This window comes from Anolis carolinensis, chromosome 1 (genome assembly GCF_035594765.1).
Source record: "Anolis carolinensis isolate JA03-04 chromosome 1, rAnoCar3.1.pri, whole genome shotgun sequence".
Classification (NCBI taxonomy): domain Eukaryota; kingdom Metazoa; phylum Chordata; class Lepidosauria; order Squamata; family Dactyloidae; genus Anolis; species Anolis carolinensis.
Genome location: NC_085841.1, coordinates 25538560 through 25555260, shown reverse-complemented (window position 1 = coordinate 25555260; position 16701 = coordinate 25538560). Strand labels below are relative to the sequence as shown.

At 37.9% G+C, this 16701-nt stretch overlaps 1 protein-coding gene across 3 annotated transcripts in view; it reads left to right on the top strand.

The window, feature by feature from the left end:
- Window positions 1-7545, top strand: part of ppm1b (protein phosphatase, Mg2+/Mn2+ dependent 1B) — a 57208-nt gene extending 49663 nt beyond the window's left edge. For 2 of the 3 annotated variants that reach the window (XM_008115715.3, XM_016995505.2), the window contains exon 7: window positions 4112-5118. In XM_008115715.3, the coding sequence (XP_008113922.2) occupies window positions 4112-4423 (312 nt within the window). In that variant the 3' untranslated portion in view covers window positions 4424-5118. Of the gene's footprint in view, window positions 1-4111; window positions 5119-5679 lie in introns of those variants that run through there. The other variant, XM_008115717.3, reaches the window with a different exon arrangement.
- Window positions 7546-16701: the final 9156 nt, after the last annotated feature.

Here is a 16701-nt window from a genome sequence, read left to right as displayed (position 1 = left end):
TACTTTTTTCCAAAGTAAAGGAAACTGACCTAAATTTTCAGACCTTTGGTTCATTTACTTCAGTACTGAATACACTAATTTATATTCAAAATTTCATGAGGCTATTTCAAAATCCTAACAGAGATGCTAGGGATTGAATCTTAGGAATTGCAAGCAAAACAATTGCTTTCCTACTGTGACACGAAGCAGAACTATCATTCTCCTGATTTTGGTTCTGATCTATATGATAGCATTATTCATCGACATATATTTTTTTCTACTTTTGGGGTTCTGGAAACATGGTTGAGCTTTCTTGTGTTGTTCTAAATTCCCTGATTTGGTGATAGTGAGTAGAGCTGTGGTAAATTCAGGATTAGTCAGATGAAAATTTTGAATGGTGTACATTTCCCAAATACTGATAAAGGTTTCAAAACATATCCTGCTATATGAAGTTCAAGAAACATATTTTAAAGCCTCATTCTGTTTTTAGTTGCATGGCATAATTGTAGTTTGCTTATGTTTTGATGGTGTCAAACCATGAGAAATGGCAGATAACAAATAAAAAATCATCATTAATCGTCATCATCGTATTAACATGATGCCACTGTACAACCAGTTTATACTTGGTGCTTTCTAAAGTAGCATTCTATCCTGCAGTGTTCAAAATTGTTCTTACTTGTAGTGTTTTATCCTGTTGTCGGAGGTATATTACAAGGTCATAGTCTGACTACCAAATATTAACAGTTCATATGCAAATACATACATTTTATTATGAACTAAAAAAAACAAGAATAACCTTCCAGATTAAATTTGTCTATTCACCAGAAATATTAATTTTTTTGAGATATACAGAATGTCCTTATCATATTTGTTCTTGCATTCCCATTGTTTGCTTAACTAAGTTTTATGAAAATCCTGTGTAAGGTGACCAATTTTACAAACATAGTTTTGTATTGCAGTTGATCATTAGAAATCTTGTCTGATGCAAAATAAATGAGTAGCATAGTATTTTCTGTGTAATTCAAATCTAAAAGAAACTGCAGTCTAACGTCAGTGATGGCTTTGGAGATTTCGTATTGTGATATATATATTTTCTAAGTGAGCTGCTAAAATTTTCTAAAGAACAATGTAAAAATAGTAGTTGGAATGCCTTCTTTTTGAGATAGATAGTTGACTAAAATTTTCATATACCTTCCTCTCATGCTCCCTTTATTCATACAATTATTCATATAATTTCATCTATTTATTTATTTATTTATTTACTTACAGTGTTTATATTCCGCCCTTCTCACCCCGAAGGGGACTCAGGGCGGATCACATTGCACATATAAGGCAAACATTCAGTGCCATAACATAGAACAGAGACGGAGACAGACACAGGCACAGGCAGGCCTCGAACTCATGACTTCTAGGACAGAGTGATTTGTTGCAGCTGACTGCTAATCAGCCTGCGCCGCAGCCCGGCCCAGAGTTTGGAAAAGTTGTCCTTTGCTCACATTCAACCCATTATTGTTGAACCCTCAACTGACCTTTTAGATTGGTATGTGATTCCCAAACTGTTTAATAGTTTGAAAAATAGTTTTTTAAAAAACCCAGAAGTGTGGTATAAATGGCTTTGGCAGCCTGTGAGGATCCTGAAAGGTTCATGGAAAACTTAAGGTCTGCCTAACCTAGGGATTTCAGGGGATGCATCTTGCAATAGTCAACATATACATCTTCCAAAAGAATGAAACCACTATGGCAGTATGGTCCAGTTCGATTTCCTGAAACCCAATATTTTAGCACTCATGTTCTATAACTTGAAATTATAGTTACCTTCCATAGTGACTGATGTATTTTTAATTTCTTTTTTAACCTGGAAAAAAATAGTCAAAATATATCTTCACATAATAGTAGTATCAGATTTCCCCTCCCCACTTTTCTGTAGAAGTTTTTGAAGGTTGTTAAATTTATTAGTTGAGTACATGCAAAAGAGTTACGTGCTTGAGGAATTGCTGAACTCTCCCCACCATTTCCTTCTCAGACTTTTAATTCTCCCGCACACATTTGAGACTCCTGAAAAATCTGTTAATCCAGTTCCCCACACACTCCATCATTGCTTTAAAATGTACAGTATTCTTAATCTTTCTGTGTGGTTAGTATAGTTTCATGGCTAAACTCTTAGAATTACTTCTGCTGGGTCTTGCTTGATCTTAATCGTTTGTAGTATGTGATTTAACTAAACATAACAGTATAAATTTAATTTAATAATATTTAAATTAAAATATAGTAAGTTTAATTTATTTCATTTTAGTATACTGTAAATTTGTAAACCACGGTATGTTGAAATGTTATAAACTACTTTGAGTCTATTAAGTTGGGAAAAGGCAAAATATAAATGCCATCATTACTATTTATAAGGAAGTTTCAGCAAGCGGAAAATCTGACCCCTGAATTCACATCACTATGGCCCCTTCTACACTGCCCTATATCCTAGAAACTGAACCCAGATTATCTGCTTTATATTTGATTATATGAGTCTCCTACCAGATAATCTGGGAGAAGAAAATAATTTATGATCAGATCCTGGGATATATGGGCAGTGTGGAAGGGGCCCTATGTTTCAAAATGATGAACCCAATTTCAAAACAGTGCATTTCACAATAGCAACTTGTTACAATTATCATTAAAATTTATGAATACTTCAATGAGTTATCAAGTTTTATCCACCATTTTGAGCCCGAAACAAATCTTCAAAATTACTCTGCAAATGGAGAATGCCTCATTAGGCTTTATGGCGTGGGGTGCCATCTTGCAAATGACTGAGGATGTTTGTGTGCTGGGGGAGGCATCTACCAGTAATCATTTGAAACTTTGTGCCCTATCCTTTCAAGTGTTAAGAGTTTCAGTCATGGGTTGTTCGAGGTTGCAGAGACATAGCAATTTCAAATCAGGTCCGTTTTTTGAAACACCCTGCATTATCAGTGGCTTTCAAAAGGGAAGCTCTAGTAAGGGTTTATTGCTAGCTATTTGTTACATGTCTGACTAGGGAGAGGAGGCTGCTTATATTTTGCTGCTATCAGCTGCATGCAGGTGTGTCTATTTACGTATTAACAAAAGCCCCCAACTTATAATATTTGGTGTCTAGCATGTGACCCAGATAATCAAGAGCTATTGTGGACCAAAGACCTATTGTAAATTAGCATCCTGTTTTTACAAAGTGGATAAATGCCCGTGAGAATCCCACAAGCAGGATATTCGTTATCATCTCTAACCTCCCCCCCCCCCCCCCAGCATCTGATACACAGAAGCATATTGCTTTTTTTCAATATGACATGTAGCATCATAACCCTCATGGTCACCTTAATTCTCCATAAATGGGTCTGATATATTTTTCAAATTGAATTGACTTGGTGTTTATCCCTGTATCCTGTGGTAGCAAATAGTGTATTTTATTTGCTCTGTGGAATCCTTCATTTTTGTCCTGAATCATCTACTTTATTAAGTGACCTGGGTTTGTTTTATGAGAAGGAGAACACCTTGAAATCATAATCTTCAACAGGTTTTGAACTACTTATGAGACCTTCTGTCAGGAATTTTCAGCATCGTCTCTTGAAGGACTGAGGTTTTTTTTCTTCTGTTGCTTTGTGTGTTCTTCAAATGTATTAGCTCAGAATTCTGAAAGACATGTGGTATTTTCATGAATGAATCCATTTGACAGTAAGCTTTCCATTAGCAACTTAACATAGATCATTCAATTGCACCTGAAATATATTTTCTGTAAAGAACTTAAATGCAATTCATTTTACTTAAGCTGTTCACAGATTTTTTAAAAATTGTATTTTACTCTATTTAAAGATATCAATGATATAAATGATGAAAAATTATTCCTCTAAATTATTGATAGTATTCATCCGCAGCTGATATCAGTGAACATCATTCATGTGCATCTCAGGGAAGAATATCTGGTTCCATATTTTGTACATTTTAATAAATATCAGGACACTCAATAAGCACTTGTAATTTTTTTTGCCAAGACACATTAAGACTAGTTGAAAGTTTATTTATAGGCCATAGCTTGTCTCTTATGTTCAGTACTTTAGAAATACCTTAGATTTGACATCTGATTCTGAGGTCTTAAATCTTAAATAAGGACCCTGGCGATGCTGCAGCAGGTGGAACGCAGGGAAAGTTGGTGGAAGCTCTCAGACAAGTGAGAATTACTCATAGGGGGAACTACCGCCACCTTCTGGAGGACGTGCTGATTAGTTACAGGCTAGCTAAAATGCAGGGAGAAGATTGCTCTCATGCCGAATCAGCTTCAGCCTCAACCTCAGAGTCCACTGATGGATCCAGTAACGAAGAGAAAACCACCAGAGCAGGATGTGAGCCCCCACTTGCTGAAATGCAGGATGCTAATGAAGATTCAGAGATGAGTGATGAACATTCTGATGAAAAAATGTAACCCCATTTTTCAGAGTTGATTTGATGGTTTGGTTATGATGTTTTCAGTTTCTTAAAATTTGTCACACCTTAGAGAGTTCATGTTTGTCAGTTTTGTTAAAAGGGTATTCTGTGTTTTTGGGGGGAGCTGTGTCAGAGAATCTTAGCCATTGCGAACTATAGCTTGCACAGCATTGCCACCCGCTTGTCTTCTGCACACGTGGCAGGAAGCAGAATACATTTATGTTCGTAGAGGTTGGTTAAGAGGTTTGTGTGGATTTGCGTCTTGGTGGCATTGGGGTAAACTTTGAAGAGTGTCATGTTATAAATGCTTGCCAGAGAAACAGACTACATTTAATATTATTTTTATTAAATTTTGGAAGTTAAAATCATCCCCTTGTCCAGCATTTATGGTTTATGATTATAACTTCCTTTCTTTGATTTAACATCGTGATATCAATATTGCATGAGTATATTTGACTGGTGAATAGTTAATACCAATGGCCGATTAGTCTCAAGTTCAGGCATGTTATGTTAGCTATTAAACTATGATGTTTATGTTAGGCTGTAATTTGGACTATGTAGTATGTACACAAGACTGTATTCAGGATGCACAGAGCACTATGTATCCAGTGGGGAAAAATGTACTGGCGATTAGTGCTTAGTTTCAAGAGTTATTGTTTAAGACTAAATAAAACATGTGTGGAATAATCTGAATGCATATGGACTTTATTTTAAAGAGTGTCAATAGTATAAGCTGTCAGTCATCAAAAAGAACAGCTATCAACTTTGCTTAAATATTCAAGAGTAATATGCTCATAAGAATCAACTTCTAATTCAGTGGATGCAGCTGGATCCAAGTGCAGTTAATATTTATTGCAATCAATGGAGTTTTGCCTTTAATAACTCCCTTCACTATGTCAACAGTAAACTATATAAGTGCTAATATTAATAATTATTACACATTTTAGCTTTAGCTCTCTCCTTGGCAGATGTGATTGTTGCACCTACTCTTGTACTTCTAAAGCTTTTGAGTGAGCAGCTAGCAAATTGTTGTGTTTCTGACAGTACCTCCTGCCACTACGTTACTTTCCTGGGACAGGAAGCAATGGCTGGAACGTTGCTTCTGTGAGGTTGTAAGCCTCCTATGAATGGGGACACAAGGGCCAATTTTTCTCTTCTGTGGGTGTCTTTCAAATGTGCAATTCAGGACTGTGTGGTTTTCATCTTCCTTGACATCAGTAGAAGACTAACAGTTTCCCTCTTCTTTTCCTGTAGGGTGCTGGCGATCTAGAAGATCCGTGGTAGCCTTACAGATCTGCTAAAATGCTTTTGAATCTGAAAAATGGGGAAAAAACTTTTAATCAGTTTTCTTCAGTACAAGGGAAAAATTCTGGTGGATTTCCAACATTTTGTGAAATGGGCAGAAAGAAATTATTAGGATTTTCCATCATTTGTTCATATTTGTGTTTTCTGATAATTGCCACTCTTAGCATTGCCTGTACTACAGTATTTTTACCAGCCTTGGGCGCGTTGGTTACACCTTTATGGAGCCTGAGCCCCCCCCTCCCCCAAAATAAAACAAGGAAAGAGTAATGCTGGGAGCACATCACTAAATGTACATAAGGTACCGTGGGATTGTAGTTGTACTCCGAAGACACACTATGGTTTAACAAAACTTAACCGTACATGCACACTCGAGTGCAGATAATTGTAATGAGACACTTATTTACTTCACCTTACCAAGTTGGAAGGCTTTTGTAGCTCTGGGCTTGGAAATCATTTCAGTTGGGCAATATGCTATAAGATGTGTATTATTATTTTTTAAATTTCCAGTTTTACCAGACTGTTAGGTTTTTCCCTACAGTGCCCAAATTGTGATATGTTGCCTACCGCTTGCTTAAGATAAGATGTATTTGGCAATAATATAAGGAGATTTTAGGCATCTAAAACCAATAAGAATTTTACGCATGTGTATAACACATCCTTAAACTCTTGCTAGAAAAAAAATCTTTTTAAACCAAACAACTTAATTTATGATTAGTTGTAATTTGCTTTGACATCTCACTCATTGCTGCAAGTTTTTTAATGCTGAATATTTGCCTTTATTATAATGTAAATTGTGATTTTGTTCTAAATGTGGTTTTCTATAGTTTTTTTCCTTTGATTTCTATCAGCTTAAAAGAGAGGTCTTGTGTAATATGGGTATAATTTTTAATTGTTTGCATTATTTACAAAGTTCAAATTATCACTTTGAGATTACTATAAATACAGCTAAAATTATCTATTTTAAATCTAAGAAAATATTAGAGATATTTTCATGGGTTCAGTGACCTTTCATTTTATAAGCAATGGGCATGGTACAGAGTGGCCGTCATGTAAGGTACTTGAAGATTCTTAGTTTAATTCTATTTTTGCAATAACCTTATTTTTTTCTTAATTCTTTTTGAGTTGTGCATGTATTGAGTCCAGTTAATGCTGAAAGTGGAGAAGAGTAAAGTATTTATCTAAAAAAATAAATAAATAAAAGCTATTGGGGAGGGGAAACAATGAATGTATCCATCTGTACATGATTTACATGCTGTGGATGCCTTGTAAACATTTTCCTATTTGTTTAAACTGTGTTTCAACGAGGATGTAATTGCCCTTGTGTGTAGTTTAAGCTAATGACAGTCATCAACTGGTTTTGTGTGAAATAAAATTCATGGTATTTTTCTGTAACTTCCCCCCTCCTGTATACACACTTGAGTGTCAGCCCATGCACACTCAGTAACCTGGTGCCTATAGCCAGTTTTCCCAATCATTTGGTTCATTGTGTATCTGATTTGGGGGAGGGAGTGGTCTAGAGAGGATTAATGCCACAATATATTTTATTTATTCATTAGATTTTAGCCTTGTAAGTTAAAAGTGTTCTAAATGATGATGTTAACAGGTATTTGTCCCTATTGGGTTTTTTTTCTGGGGAGGGGAGGGGATGTTAAAAGTTAGGGAATGAAGAATGCAAAATGGTTTATTGTTCAGACTGTCTACTCTGGTCCAATCCTGTACTGATAGTACCTTCCCAGTATGATATTGTGATGTTTCATACAATACAGTGAACATAACCAACTTGTTATCTTCAATAAAGGATTGCTAAAACAGTGAGAGGTGCTATTTTGTGGGAGAAGAGGTAGTGACAAAAGCACTTGCTTTTAGAATTTAAAATATTGTTTACTTGTTTTATTTTAAATCTGTATTCCTGGTCTTTGACCTGTAAGAGCTTAAGAACGTGTGTCTTGATTGCAATCTTTGGTTTGAAACAAAGATCTTCCTGTGTTGGTAGTGCACAGGTACTTAAACTTGTCACTTTGAAATTTGTTTGGTCCAAGGTACTATAGAGAGAAATTGAATGACAGATGAAATAGGCAGAAGGTGATAGCTTGTGGGAACATTAATGGAAGGTAACCTGTGGCATCTTCAAAAGTACTACTGAAGATTTCTGAAAAAAATTCAGTTGTGCACTTCAGACTACTGAGTTATAGGGTTAGTTCTACTTTCAAATAGTAGCAATTGTGTGAATGAAGAGTTTCTTCAGGAGAAAGAGGGGAAAGGGAACTGAACTATTGCCACTACTTGTGTTATATTTTTCACAGGAAGGGTGATAGGACGTGAGTGTACTATTAATTGAATTAGATCCATTTATATCAACATCAGGGTGCAAGTGCCTATATTTGTTATCTGAACTATTTTATTGGATGCCAAAGTTAGCCTCTTATACCTGATGGGGGAATACCATACAAACCATTATTCTGCGATATATTTTTTATTTGGCCATATCTTACATGATTTCCACCTGAGAGCGCACCTTGTTCCTTATTTTTGGTCCACAATAAATTCTAAAACTTCAATATTGCTCCCTCATTCTGGGGAGATTATGTGCTGTAGATATTGGTGCTTGATGGTTTGGCATCAGTGGTGAACTTTGCTCCTTATCTCTTTACCCTGTGAAATGCTGTTTGGGGGAGTCAAAGAATTCCCCAGAACAGAAAGGGAAATGTAAGATGTCAGAGGAAGGAGAAATTGTCAAAGATCATATCCCCTCCCTCCTTCCAGCTGGAGCTTCTCTTGGATTGTTGTCTTCTCTATGGATAGAAATATCTTCCCTACCACTTTTTTATTTGAGAAAGGGATGCTGAATCCAACCCAGTAAATTTTGAAGGATGTTGCTAGGTTCAGTGTGTTCACCCAGATGCCAGAAATTGGATTCAGTTCAGTTGCCAAAATCTTGTGGACCAAAACAGTGAAAAAAACCCAGAGACAAGTTATGCAATCTAATTCTTTACTACAGGAACTTTGTCACTGGCTTGTTAAGGAGAGGTAGCAATTTTTGATCAATTTAGAATGTATCCAGCTAAATATCACATTGATCCTAATGCATTTATAGTGGCTCAGAATAGTTTCCTTAAAACTATATTGTGGCACCATTTAAGTTAGACTTAATGGCCCAGCCATTCCATATAAAGCCCTGTCGGATGCCCATAGAATGATGTAGAGCGGTTCATAGAGAAATGTCTTGAGATTTCTTGGATATTGCTCTGCTTAATGAAGACTCGAGTTAGACTTCCATATTGTTGGAGTAGCCTAAGTTAATCTCACGTCACTTTCTGCAGACTACAGTGCCGACGCGTATTTGCCAAATTGGCAGACCATCGGTTCTGTTGAAACATGACTTAAGCTATATCTTGGCTTCTAATTCAGCCCCCTCTTTTTAGTGCCTGCTTACCATCATAGTTTGCTGTGCTTTGTTTGAAACTGCCAGTAACTTAAGGCACAGACATGGGGCAAAATGAATCCAGAATAACAAACAACCTAATTATTTGTGTCTGTGAGTTTGTTATTCAGAAGTAAGGACGAACACTTGCAAATGGCCTTTTAATAAATGTCTTTTAAGAAATAATTGACAGTGTAACAGTGACAAACCAGTAGCTATGTGATGGCAGCTTGATATTCAAATGAATCTGTGGGGTGAGCACTTTGGGTGCACAAATCATTGTGTGGGAGTGTTGGGTTCCCCAACCCCCATATACACCGGTACAAAACATTCTTATTCATTTTTAGCAGTTTTGTGAGAATGTTGAGACTTCTGTGATGAGCCGCTGCCTATGATTTGGGTTGCCAGATGCAGAACCCTGCCAACTGGCATGGATTTCAGGCAGCCATCACACTGCTGATTGGAGGACAGCCTACGCCATAAAATGTTCATTAATTCCTTATTCCAGCTGCTCAGTCTTTGACTGATTTCTGTTTAGCTGTCTTGATTTACTTTAGATGACAGAGGTGACTGATACAGGAAAAGCAAAGTTGATCAGTAGACTTAATCTTTTGATTTGACAACTTCTTTAACTTTCTTTATGTTTCTGTATCACACTATATGTTTCTTTTTGAAGTTGAAGAATAAAATGTATTATGTATTTACATAACAAGGAGGATTAAAATAAGGCCAGCTCTTATATTTGATCTGGGCTAATCTTTCACTATAAGGAATAGTATTGAACCCAAAGGGATGAGAAGTAATAGCTCACTTTTTAAATAAAAGTGTCTTGCTGCGTTGTCTGAATATGTTTTGTTTTGGCATTGTAGAAAACTCATCTGTTGCCATTAATGTTGCGTCCTCGAAATGATAGCACTGTTGAGCTTCTTCCTAGGTTTTACTACTGTTTTCCTCTCTTGTGCTCTTTATGATCTGTAAGCACTACCTGAACATCTAGTCTATTTAGTTCACTTAAGATCTATTTATTTATCAAACCCTGTACCCTACCCCATTTAATGAAGCTGTAACATTCTCTGTGATGCTTGGGGTGTCTGTAAATTTGTGAAGCTGCTGCATGTCAGTCTGTTCATAAGTATAAAACATTACTTGTATCATAATTGATCCTATTTGGTTTTTATTCATGGTGTTGTTTTTTAAATTGTTGTATTTTGACAAATGGTTTCTAAAAGCAGAAGGGAATAATTGCCCGTCTAACACAACAGTGTCTGCCCAGTACTCTGTTATTTCAGTGTCTGAAATTTGCACAAAGTGCATATTGTTGAACTACTGAACAAGACCTTTACTTTTAGTTGGGTTTCTTACATTGTTTGCACCATTGAATATAAGACACTGCATTGAATAGCATGGGAGCTAATCCCAAATATCCTCAAACCTGCTATAGGCTTACTGGTGTTCCTGAAGAATTAATATGGTACAATATGCTTAATCCTGTTTCTCTATTCCCTGCTTCTAATATGGATAACAATTCTATCATAACCTTGATGCTCAGAACTGTTGCCTGCTTTCCAGACCTCTCAACAACTTGACAAAATGTCCTTTATAACTTAATATTGACATTAAATTGAGCAGGGAGTCCATCCTGTACAAATCAAATTATATGTTGCTTTGGAGCTTAGAAGTTTGTGGTAAGTAGGTCTGAAGTGGGTTTATAAACAAATAAAAGGTTGCATTTCCATTGCACTCCATTCACTGTCTTTCAAAAATATTTCAGTGGAAGAAGACAACTCAAAAGTTTTAAAAGTAAGATTAGCTTGTTGCACCATGTAGTTCAAGGGGATGCTGACATTGTCTGAGTTCCATGATCAGTCCACTGGGAGAGTTATTAAGATAAACAGGAGAACAACAGATTTTGCTCAAGCACCAAGGAGAATCATTAATTCAGTGTAGGCTATAAAAATGCTATGGTAGTTTGGTACAACCATGCAAATAACAGGTAATGTTTAAATTCCTTACATAGAAGTGATGCAAAACAAGCCTGAAAGAATGAAAGTTGGTTTCAAAAAAATATTGCAAGTGATGAGAATTTAAAAGAATAACTCCAACTTGTACTTAGCAGGAATACAGGAATATAGACTTCTGTTTGATAAAGATATAAATGAATGCTGATAAAGAAATGGCAGATAAATTAAATGATTTTTTTGCATTCATCCTTTACTGCAGTTGAGGACGCATCCTGTGCTTGCCATGTTGTTCTCCAACCTTACTATTGCAAAACTGTCAGCTAAAGGTGGAAAATTAGTCCAAAATGTAAAGAGTGTATGTCGGCTGCTACACTGGATACCCCTCACCAAAAAACTTCCATGCAAAACTGTAAGATTTCTAAACTTAGCCTTACATGAAGGTTAGAGGGGAGGCAATCTCTTACTGGGGTCTTGTTTTTTAAAATAGTGTAAGGAATTCCAGACCTTTAACATAACCTCTGTCTCACTTAGTTGTTAAGTATAGTCTTTACTACGGAAATTGGAATGAAGTTCACAAAAAAGTTTTGCTTTGTTAATCTGAGAGCATTCTTTGAAGTTGTTGGCAAGCAACTTGAGTGTGATCTGTCTGACACCATATGCTGAGATTTCCATAAAGCTCTGAACAAAGCCCTTAACCTTTACTTCCTGTTCAACCAATTATTTTTTCACAGTAGGACCTTTCTCATAATTAGTTATTTCCCTTCTGAACATGGGTGAAGAATGATCCCTCCCCCAGAACAAGGAAGGGGAAGGGACCCCAACGGATCTCTTTGTAGACAGGTGCTATTTAACTTTCACAAATGATTTAGGAAAAGGGCCGAACAAGATGGGGATATACAAAAGCAGAACCAAGTAGGCTCCTGGGATACCAAAACTCAAGCAGACTTTAAAATCTTTCTACACCAGGATGACAAAATGACAGATGATCATTATATGTGAAGGGACTGAAGAGCCTTGAGTGTCAGGCCTTGAATACCTGTCTTGCACCTCTATCATATCTTGGGTGTTCATCTGAATTCACCCTACTTTTATCAGTGTCAAGATAAGATGGGTGCACATTGAGTTGGATAACCTTATATTTTTCCGATGATCCCATGAAATACAGTAATTGAAAAATATTAGCTATGACACTGAATAGTGTTAAATTCTGGTTAGGAAATACCAATTATGATATTTCTTTGATTCTAAGATGCATCCCCCCCAATACAAACAATTCTAAAAATAGGATATAGGATATATATATAAAAATAGGATATATATATATTTTCTTGGTACGGAAATTAGTGTACATCTTGCAGTTGAAGAAATGTATTGTTGATACTGATATTGCTTTTCCCCTTTCCCCTAGTAATACGACTCATGGCAGTTTACACATTAAGATCAGTACAGATTGAAAGCCACACATAAGCATCAGCCAAACATCTGCAAAGTAAAAAGCCATGTAAAATTCATTTAAAGGCATTTTTTAAAAATTGGCACAATAGCATACCATTAAAAGCCTACTGCAGTCAATTCTTAAAAACGTGGAAGTTAAGAATGTCTTAACTTGCTGGGGGGAGAGCCATCCGAAGGAGTTCCAGTCTGGAGCAGCCACTGAGGAGGACCTCTCCCTCCAAACACCTGAGGAGATGATTGAGAGGAATGTTACCGTATACTATTTTAAATTGGTGTGTTCATATTTGAAGCACATTGTTCCATTTTGTCAAATCAAATCATGGAAAATTAGATACATCAACGTTACAGAAGCAAGGGTTAGAGCTTTATGATTTTAAATGGTCCCTTGCTCAGTTGCTTATTGAACAGTCTAAAAGAGGGGTGAATAACTGGAGAGAGAAATGTGAGCAAACATTTAAACATTTAAAGCTAAATTACAGGTGTGAGTGAGAAAGATCACCTCTAAGTTTAAATCACGCTAGTTGGAGAGACATAAAAGCTTTTATAGCCACAATGTGGAGATGGATTATATTTGTTACAGGCTACAAAGCATTTTTCAGTAAAACAAAATGGACAGTAAATAAACACACAATGATTTTGTCTACAAATTAGGAACCATTATTGGTGACACTGAATGCAAAATGTCTGCTTTCAAAGACATCACTTCCTATATACCAGTTGGACTAGAATCCAGCCACTGGGAAGAGGAGTCTACACTATTTCTGTTCAGTTAAAAGAGACCGAATTCAACTTCTTCCCTACTGGGATCTTAACCATTTGTAACCTTGCCCTCTCAGTTCTCAGCAGGCTCCTGAAAGTGCTAACTGAGAATGCTGTATTTTTTCGCAGTTTTCTGGGAAAAGGGAAGAAGGCTACAGCTTTGGCATCAAAGTACCACAGGATGGTTCAACTTCACACTTGATAACATAAAACAGTATGATGATGCCCTTCCCTGAGGTAGTGGGGATTACATAAAGTTTCCCATCTGTGTCATAGAATAGCAGATTAAAACACCTTGTGAGGCTGGTATATTATTCACACACAAAAGGTAGGAAACAGCACAAAAGGACTCCAAGGTTTACAGAAATACACAAAATCTTGAGGATGGGTGTGTATTGGTTGAGATAATTCAGGTCAGGATTTGCCGTGTTGAATGGCGATGGGATGCTGGCTTGAATTTTGAACTGGGGCGGAAATGGAAAACGATTGGAAGGGGAATGGGGCAAGCATTTGAGTGTTCTGGAAGGGGGTGATGGGGGTGGCTAGTACCCTGAGCAGGAGGAGCCCATCACACTGCAACATTTTGTTGCAGGTTCCACTTTGGTCTCTGATTCCCAAATGCTGCGGGGGAAAAGTGTATGACTAACATCACCCATCCTCTTCTCTTTATGAAGTTCCTGCTCCCGGAGGACAGCTGCTGGGTTAAGTAGACCTCGGTCATATCCGTAAAGCTGTTATAACCATCTTTGTTCAATGTGACAGCATGGCCATGTTCTGAAGTGGTATAACGATTAAACTGTTAAAAATAAATAAATTGCATCCTTTAATATGGGGCGGGAAGTGCGCCATCAAAGCAGACATTCCAACTTCAGGTAATCACCTTAGAAAAATTATTGTCCTTGGTTGTCATCTTCATGAGAGGCATGCCCTGAAGCTTCCTGCCGAATGGGAGAGATCTACTGATAAGATTTCAAAGAGAAACCTGCACCTGGAAACAGTTCCCATTTATTCAAGCAAGTGGGCTATGCTGCCACTCATTGGCTGGGATCCCTGGAGTCTGTTGAGGAAGGAGGGAGAGACCTCCTAATCCTTTAAAATTGCAGTGAGACTGAGATTGATAATGCACATTTTCAAAGGTTTTCCATACCCACAGTCCAAATACCCCCCAGAAGTATTTGCCAGCCTCTCTCTAAGTTCTCCAGTATGATTCTGTGATATACTTCTGGCCCAAGTTTAGTCAAAATATAAAATTTGCAGTTAACTGTCCCAAATATCCATGGGATGGTGGTGGTCTTGCAACAGATCCCGATAGATTTGAGGACCATACTATATAAAATAGTTGAGTCTAGTTATTCTGAGCCCATTGAGATAAATTCTGTGCTACTATATTTGCCTGTAGTTATGTCAGTTATGAATAGCCCAAATTTATAAAGGCTGTTGGGAGCATGTATCCAATAATTATGCATTAGTGACTGAGTCATATTTGTGATTCCTACATATTCCCCAGTTTAGGGACTATATAGGGACTTGAAAGTCCCCCAATCTATTCCCTATTGATTGGAAGGTGACTGGTTGACATTCTCACCCGTCTTTGTAACTGATCATTCATGCTAAGGAGTGAGAAGCAAGGCATCTGTTTCTGATTGATGGAAACAGATTCCTGTCTATTGCAATGGCTGCTATTGGGTGGATAGAGTGGAGAGTCAGATCAGGAGTCTGAACTGAGGTGGTTAGATATTTGTAACTGCGCTAGTGAGTTCCAGCCTAAGTTGAGGTGTGGAACAGATAAGCTGCAATTACATCACTTGAGATATAGGACAGACTAGGGAAAAATCACTCTGACTGCCATCAGTTGCATGAGCAACACAGGCAGAAATTCTGGCAAGCACACTATATACTCTCCTGCTGCAGCTGTTTTTACAGCCCCAAATGGATAACATCCCAAGAACACTAGTGATAGATAGATGGACAATTATACCATATAGAGAGATTCGTCTTTAAAACGAGGGCCTTGAGTCCTGTTGGTTAATCTCAACTATTGTAGACACCCTGAATCAATATTAAGATGGTGAGGCAGCCCTGACATAATCTCTATTAACTCAATGGGTTAATGGGCCTACTCTGAAAGGGATTATCAAGGATTCAGGCTATAGTGTATTACTATACAATTCATTGTAGCCAACAATGTATGTTGCATGTTGTTTCTCAAAAAAAGAAGAGACCAGATAATTTCGGGGTTTTTGATGGGTTGGTACTTCTCTCAGGCAATCCTGAGGCCAGAGGAATGGCCCCTGGACCCTAAGAATTATCCATTCCTGGCTTGGGCAAAGAAGGATAGAAAAAGCAGGGAAAAGGAGAAAGCCAGAGCCTGGAAACTACGAGGGCTATCCAGAAAGTAGATTACGTTTTGGAATTAAAAATGAACAAAGTGTAGGAGAAAACATTTACCATATGCAGTTGAAAGCCACATCCAAATACCACATCTCAACATAGTCGCCATTCAATTCTAGGCAGTTATCAGCGATAAATGAGGTGGGAAACTTCTCCTCCACAAAACTTTCCCGCTTGAGTCCTCAACCCCTTCCCGCAGCTGTGCAGCGGCCAAAACACTGCATTGCCGCTTGGTTGAAGACTCTACCATTAGCCCAGAAAAGCCACGCCACTTCCCAAAAAGAGCTTGAATATTGGGGGGCAGGGCTGAGATGAGAAGAGGAGCGAAGTCCAGAAGAGGCCGAGGCCCTGCACCCTCAGAGGCCGATCCCCACATGGGGCCCCTCCCTCCGGGGCCTGCCACTCGCCTTTCCAGTCCAAGGGAGAAGAAGGTCCATTGGTTGGGGCGATCCCGCCAGTCCCTCAGTCCTGCGTGCCTTCTCCACGCCGCCTGGTCTTTGTCACAGGAGCCACACGTGGCAGCGGGAGGAAGGGGGCCGGGCGGCTGGGTCCATCCGAGACAAAGAACAGGCGGCGTGGAGGAGGTGCGCGGTTGGGGCGATCCCTCCCTCCCCTCTGTCCTGCAGTATTTGGATGTGGCTTTCAACTGCATATGGTAAATGTTTTCTCATATACTTTGTTCATTTTTAATTCCAAAACGTAATCTACTTTCTGGATAGCTCTCGTACATTTGCAAGGTGGAGCTGAAACAAAATTCCAATCACTACTTTGCATGTGCTGATTACAGCCAGTGCTTTAGGATCTCTTTTCTAAAGCTGTCTTGAACTATACCAAATCTTTGAGATATTATCTTTCTCTTGGATCCATGGATGGTGCTTCTTTTATGACATTAGCACATAGAGTTGGAATGTGCGAGGAAAACAACTGGGGGCTGGCCACAGAATGGCACCATGCATTCCTGCTATCAATTTGTTCTCTGAGGCT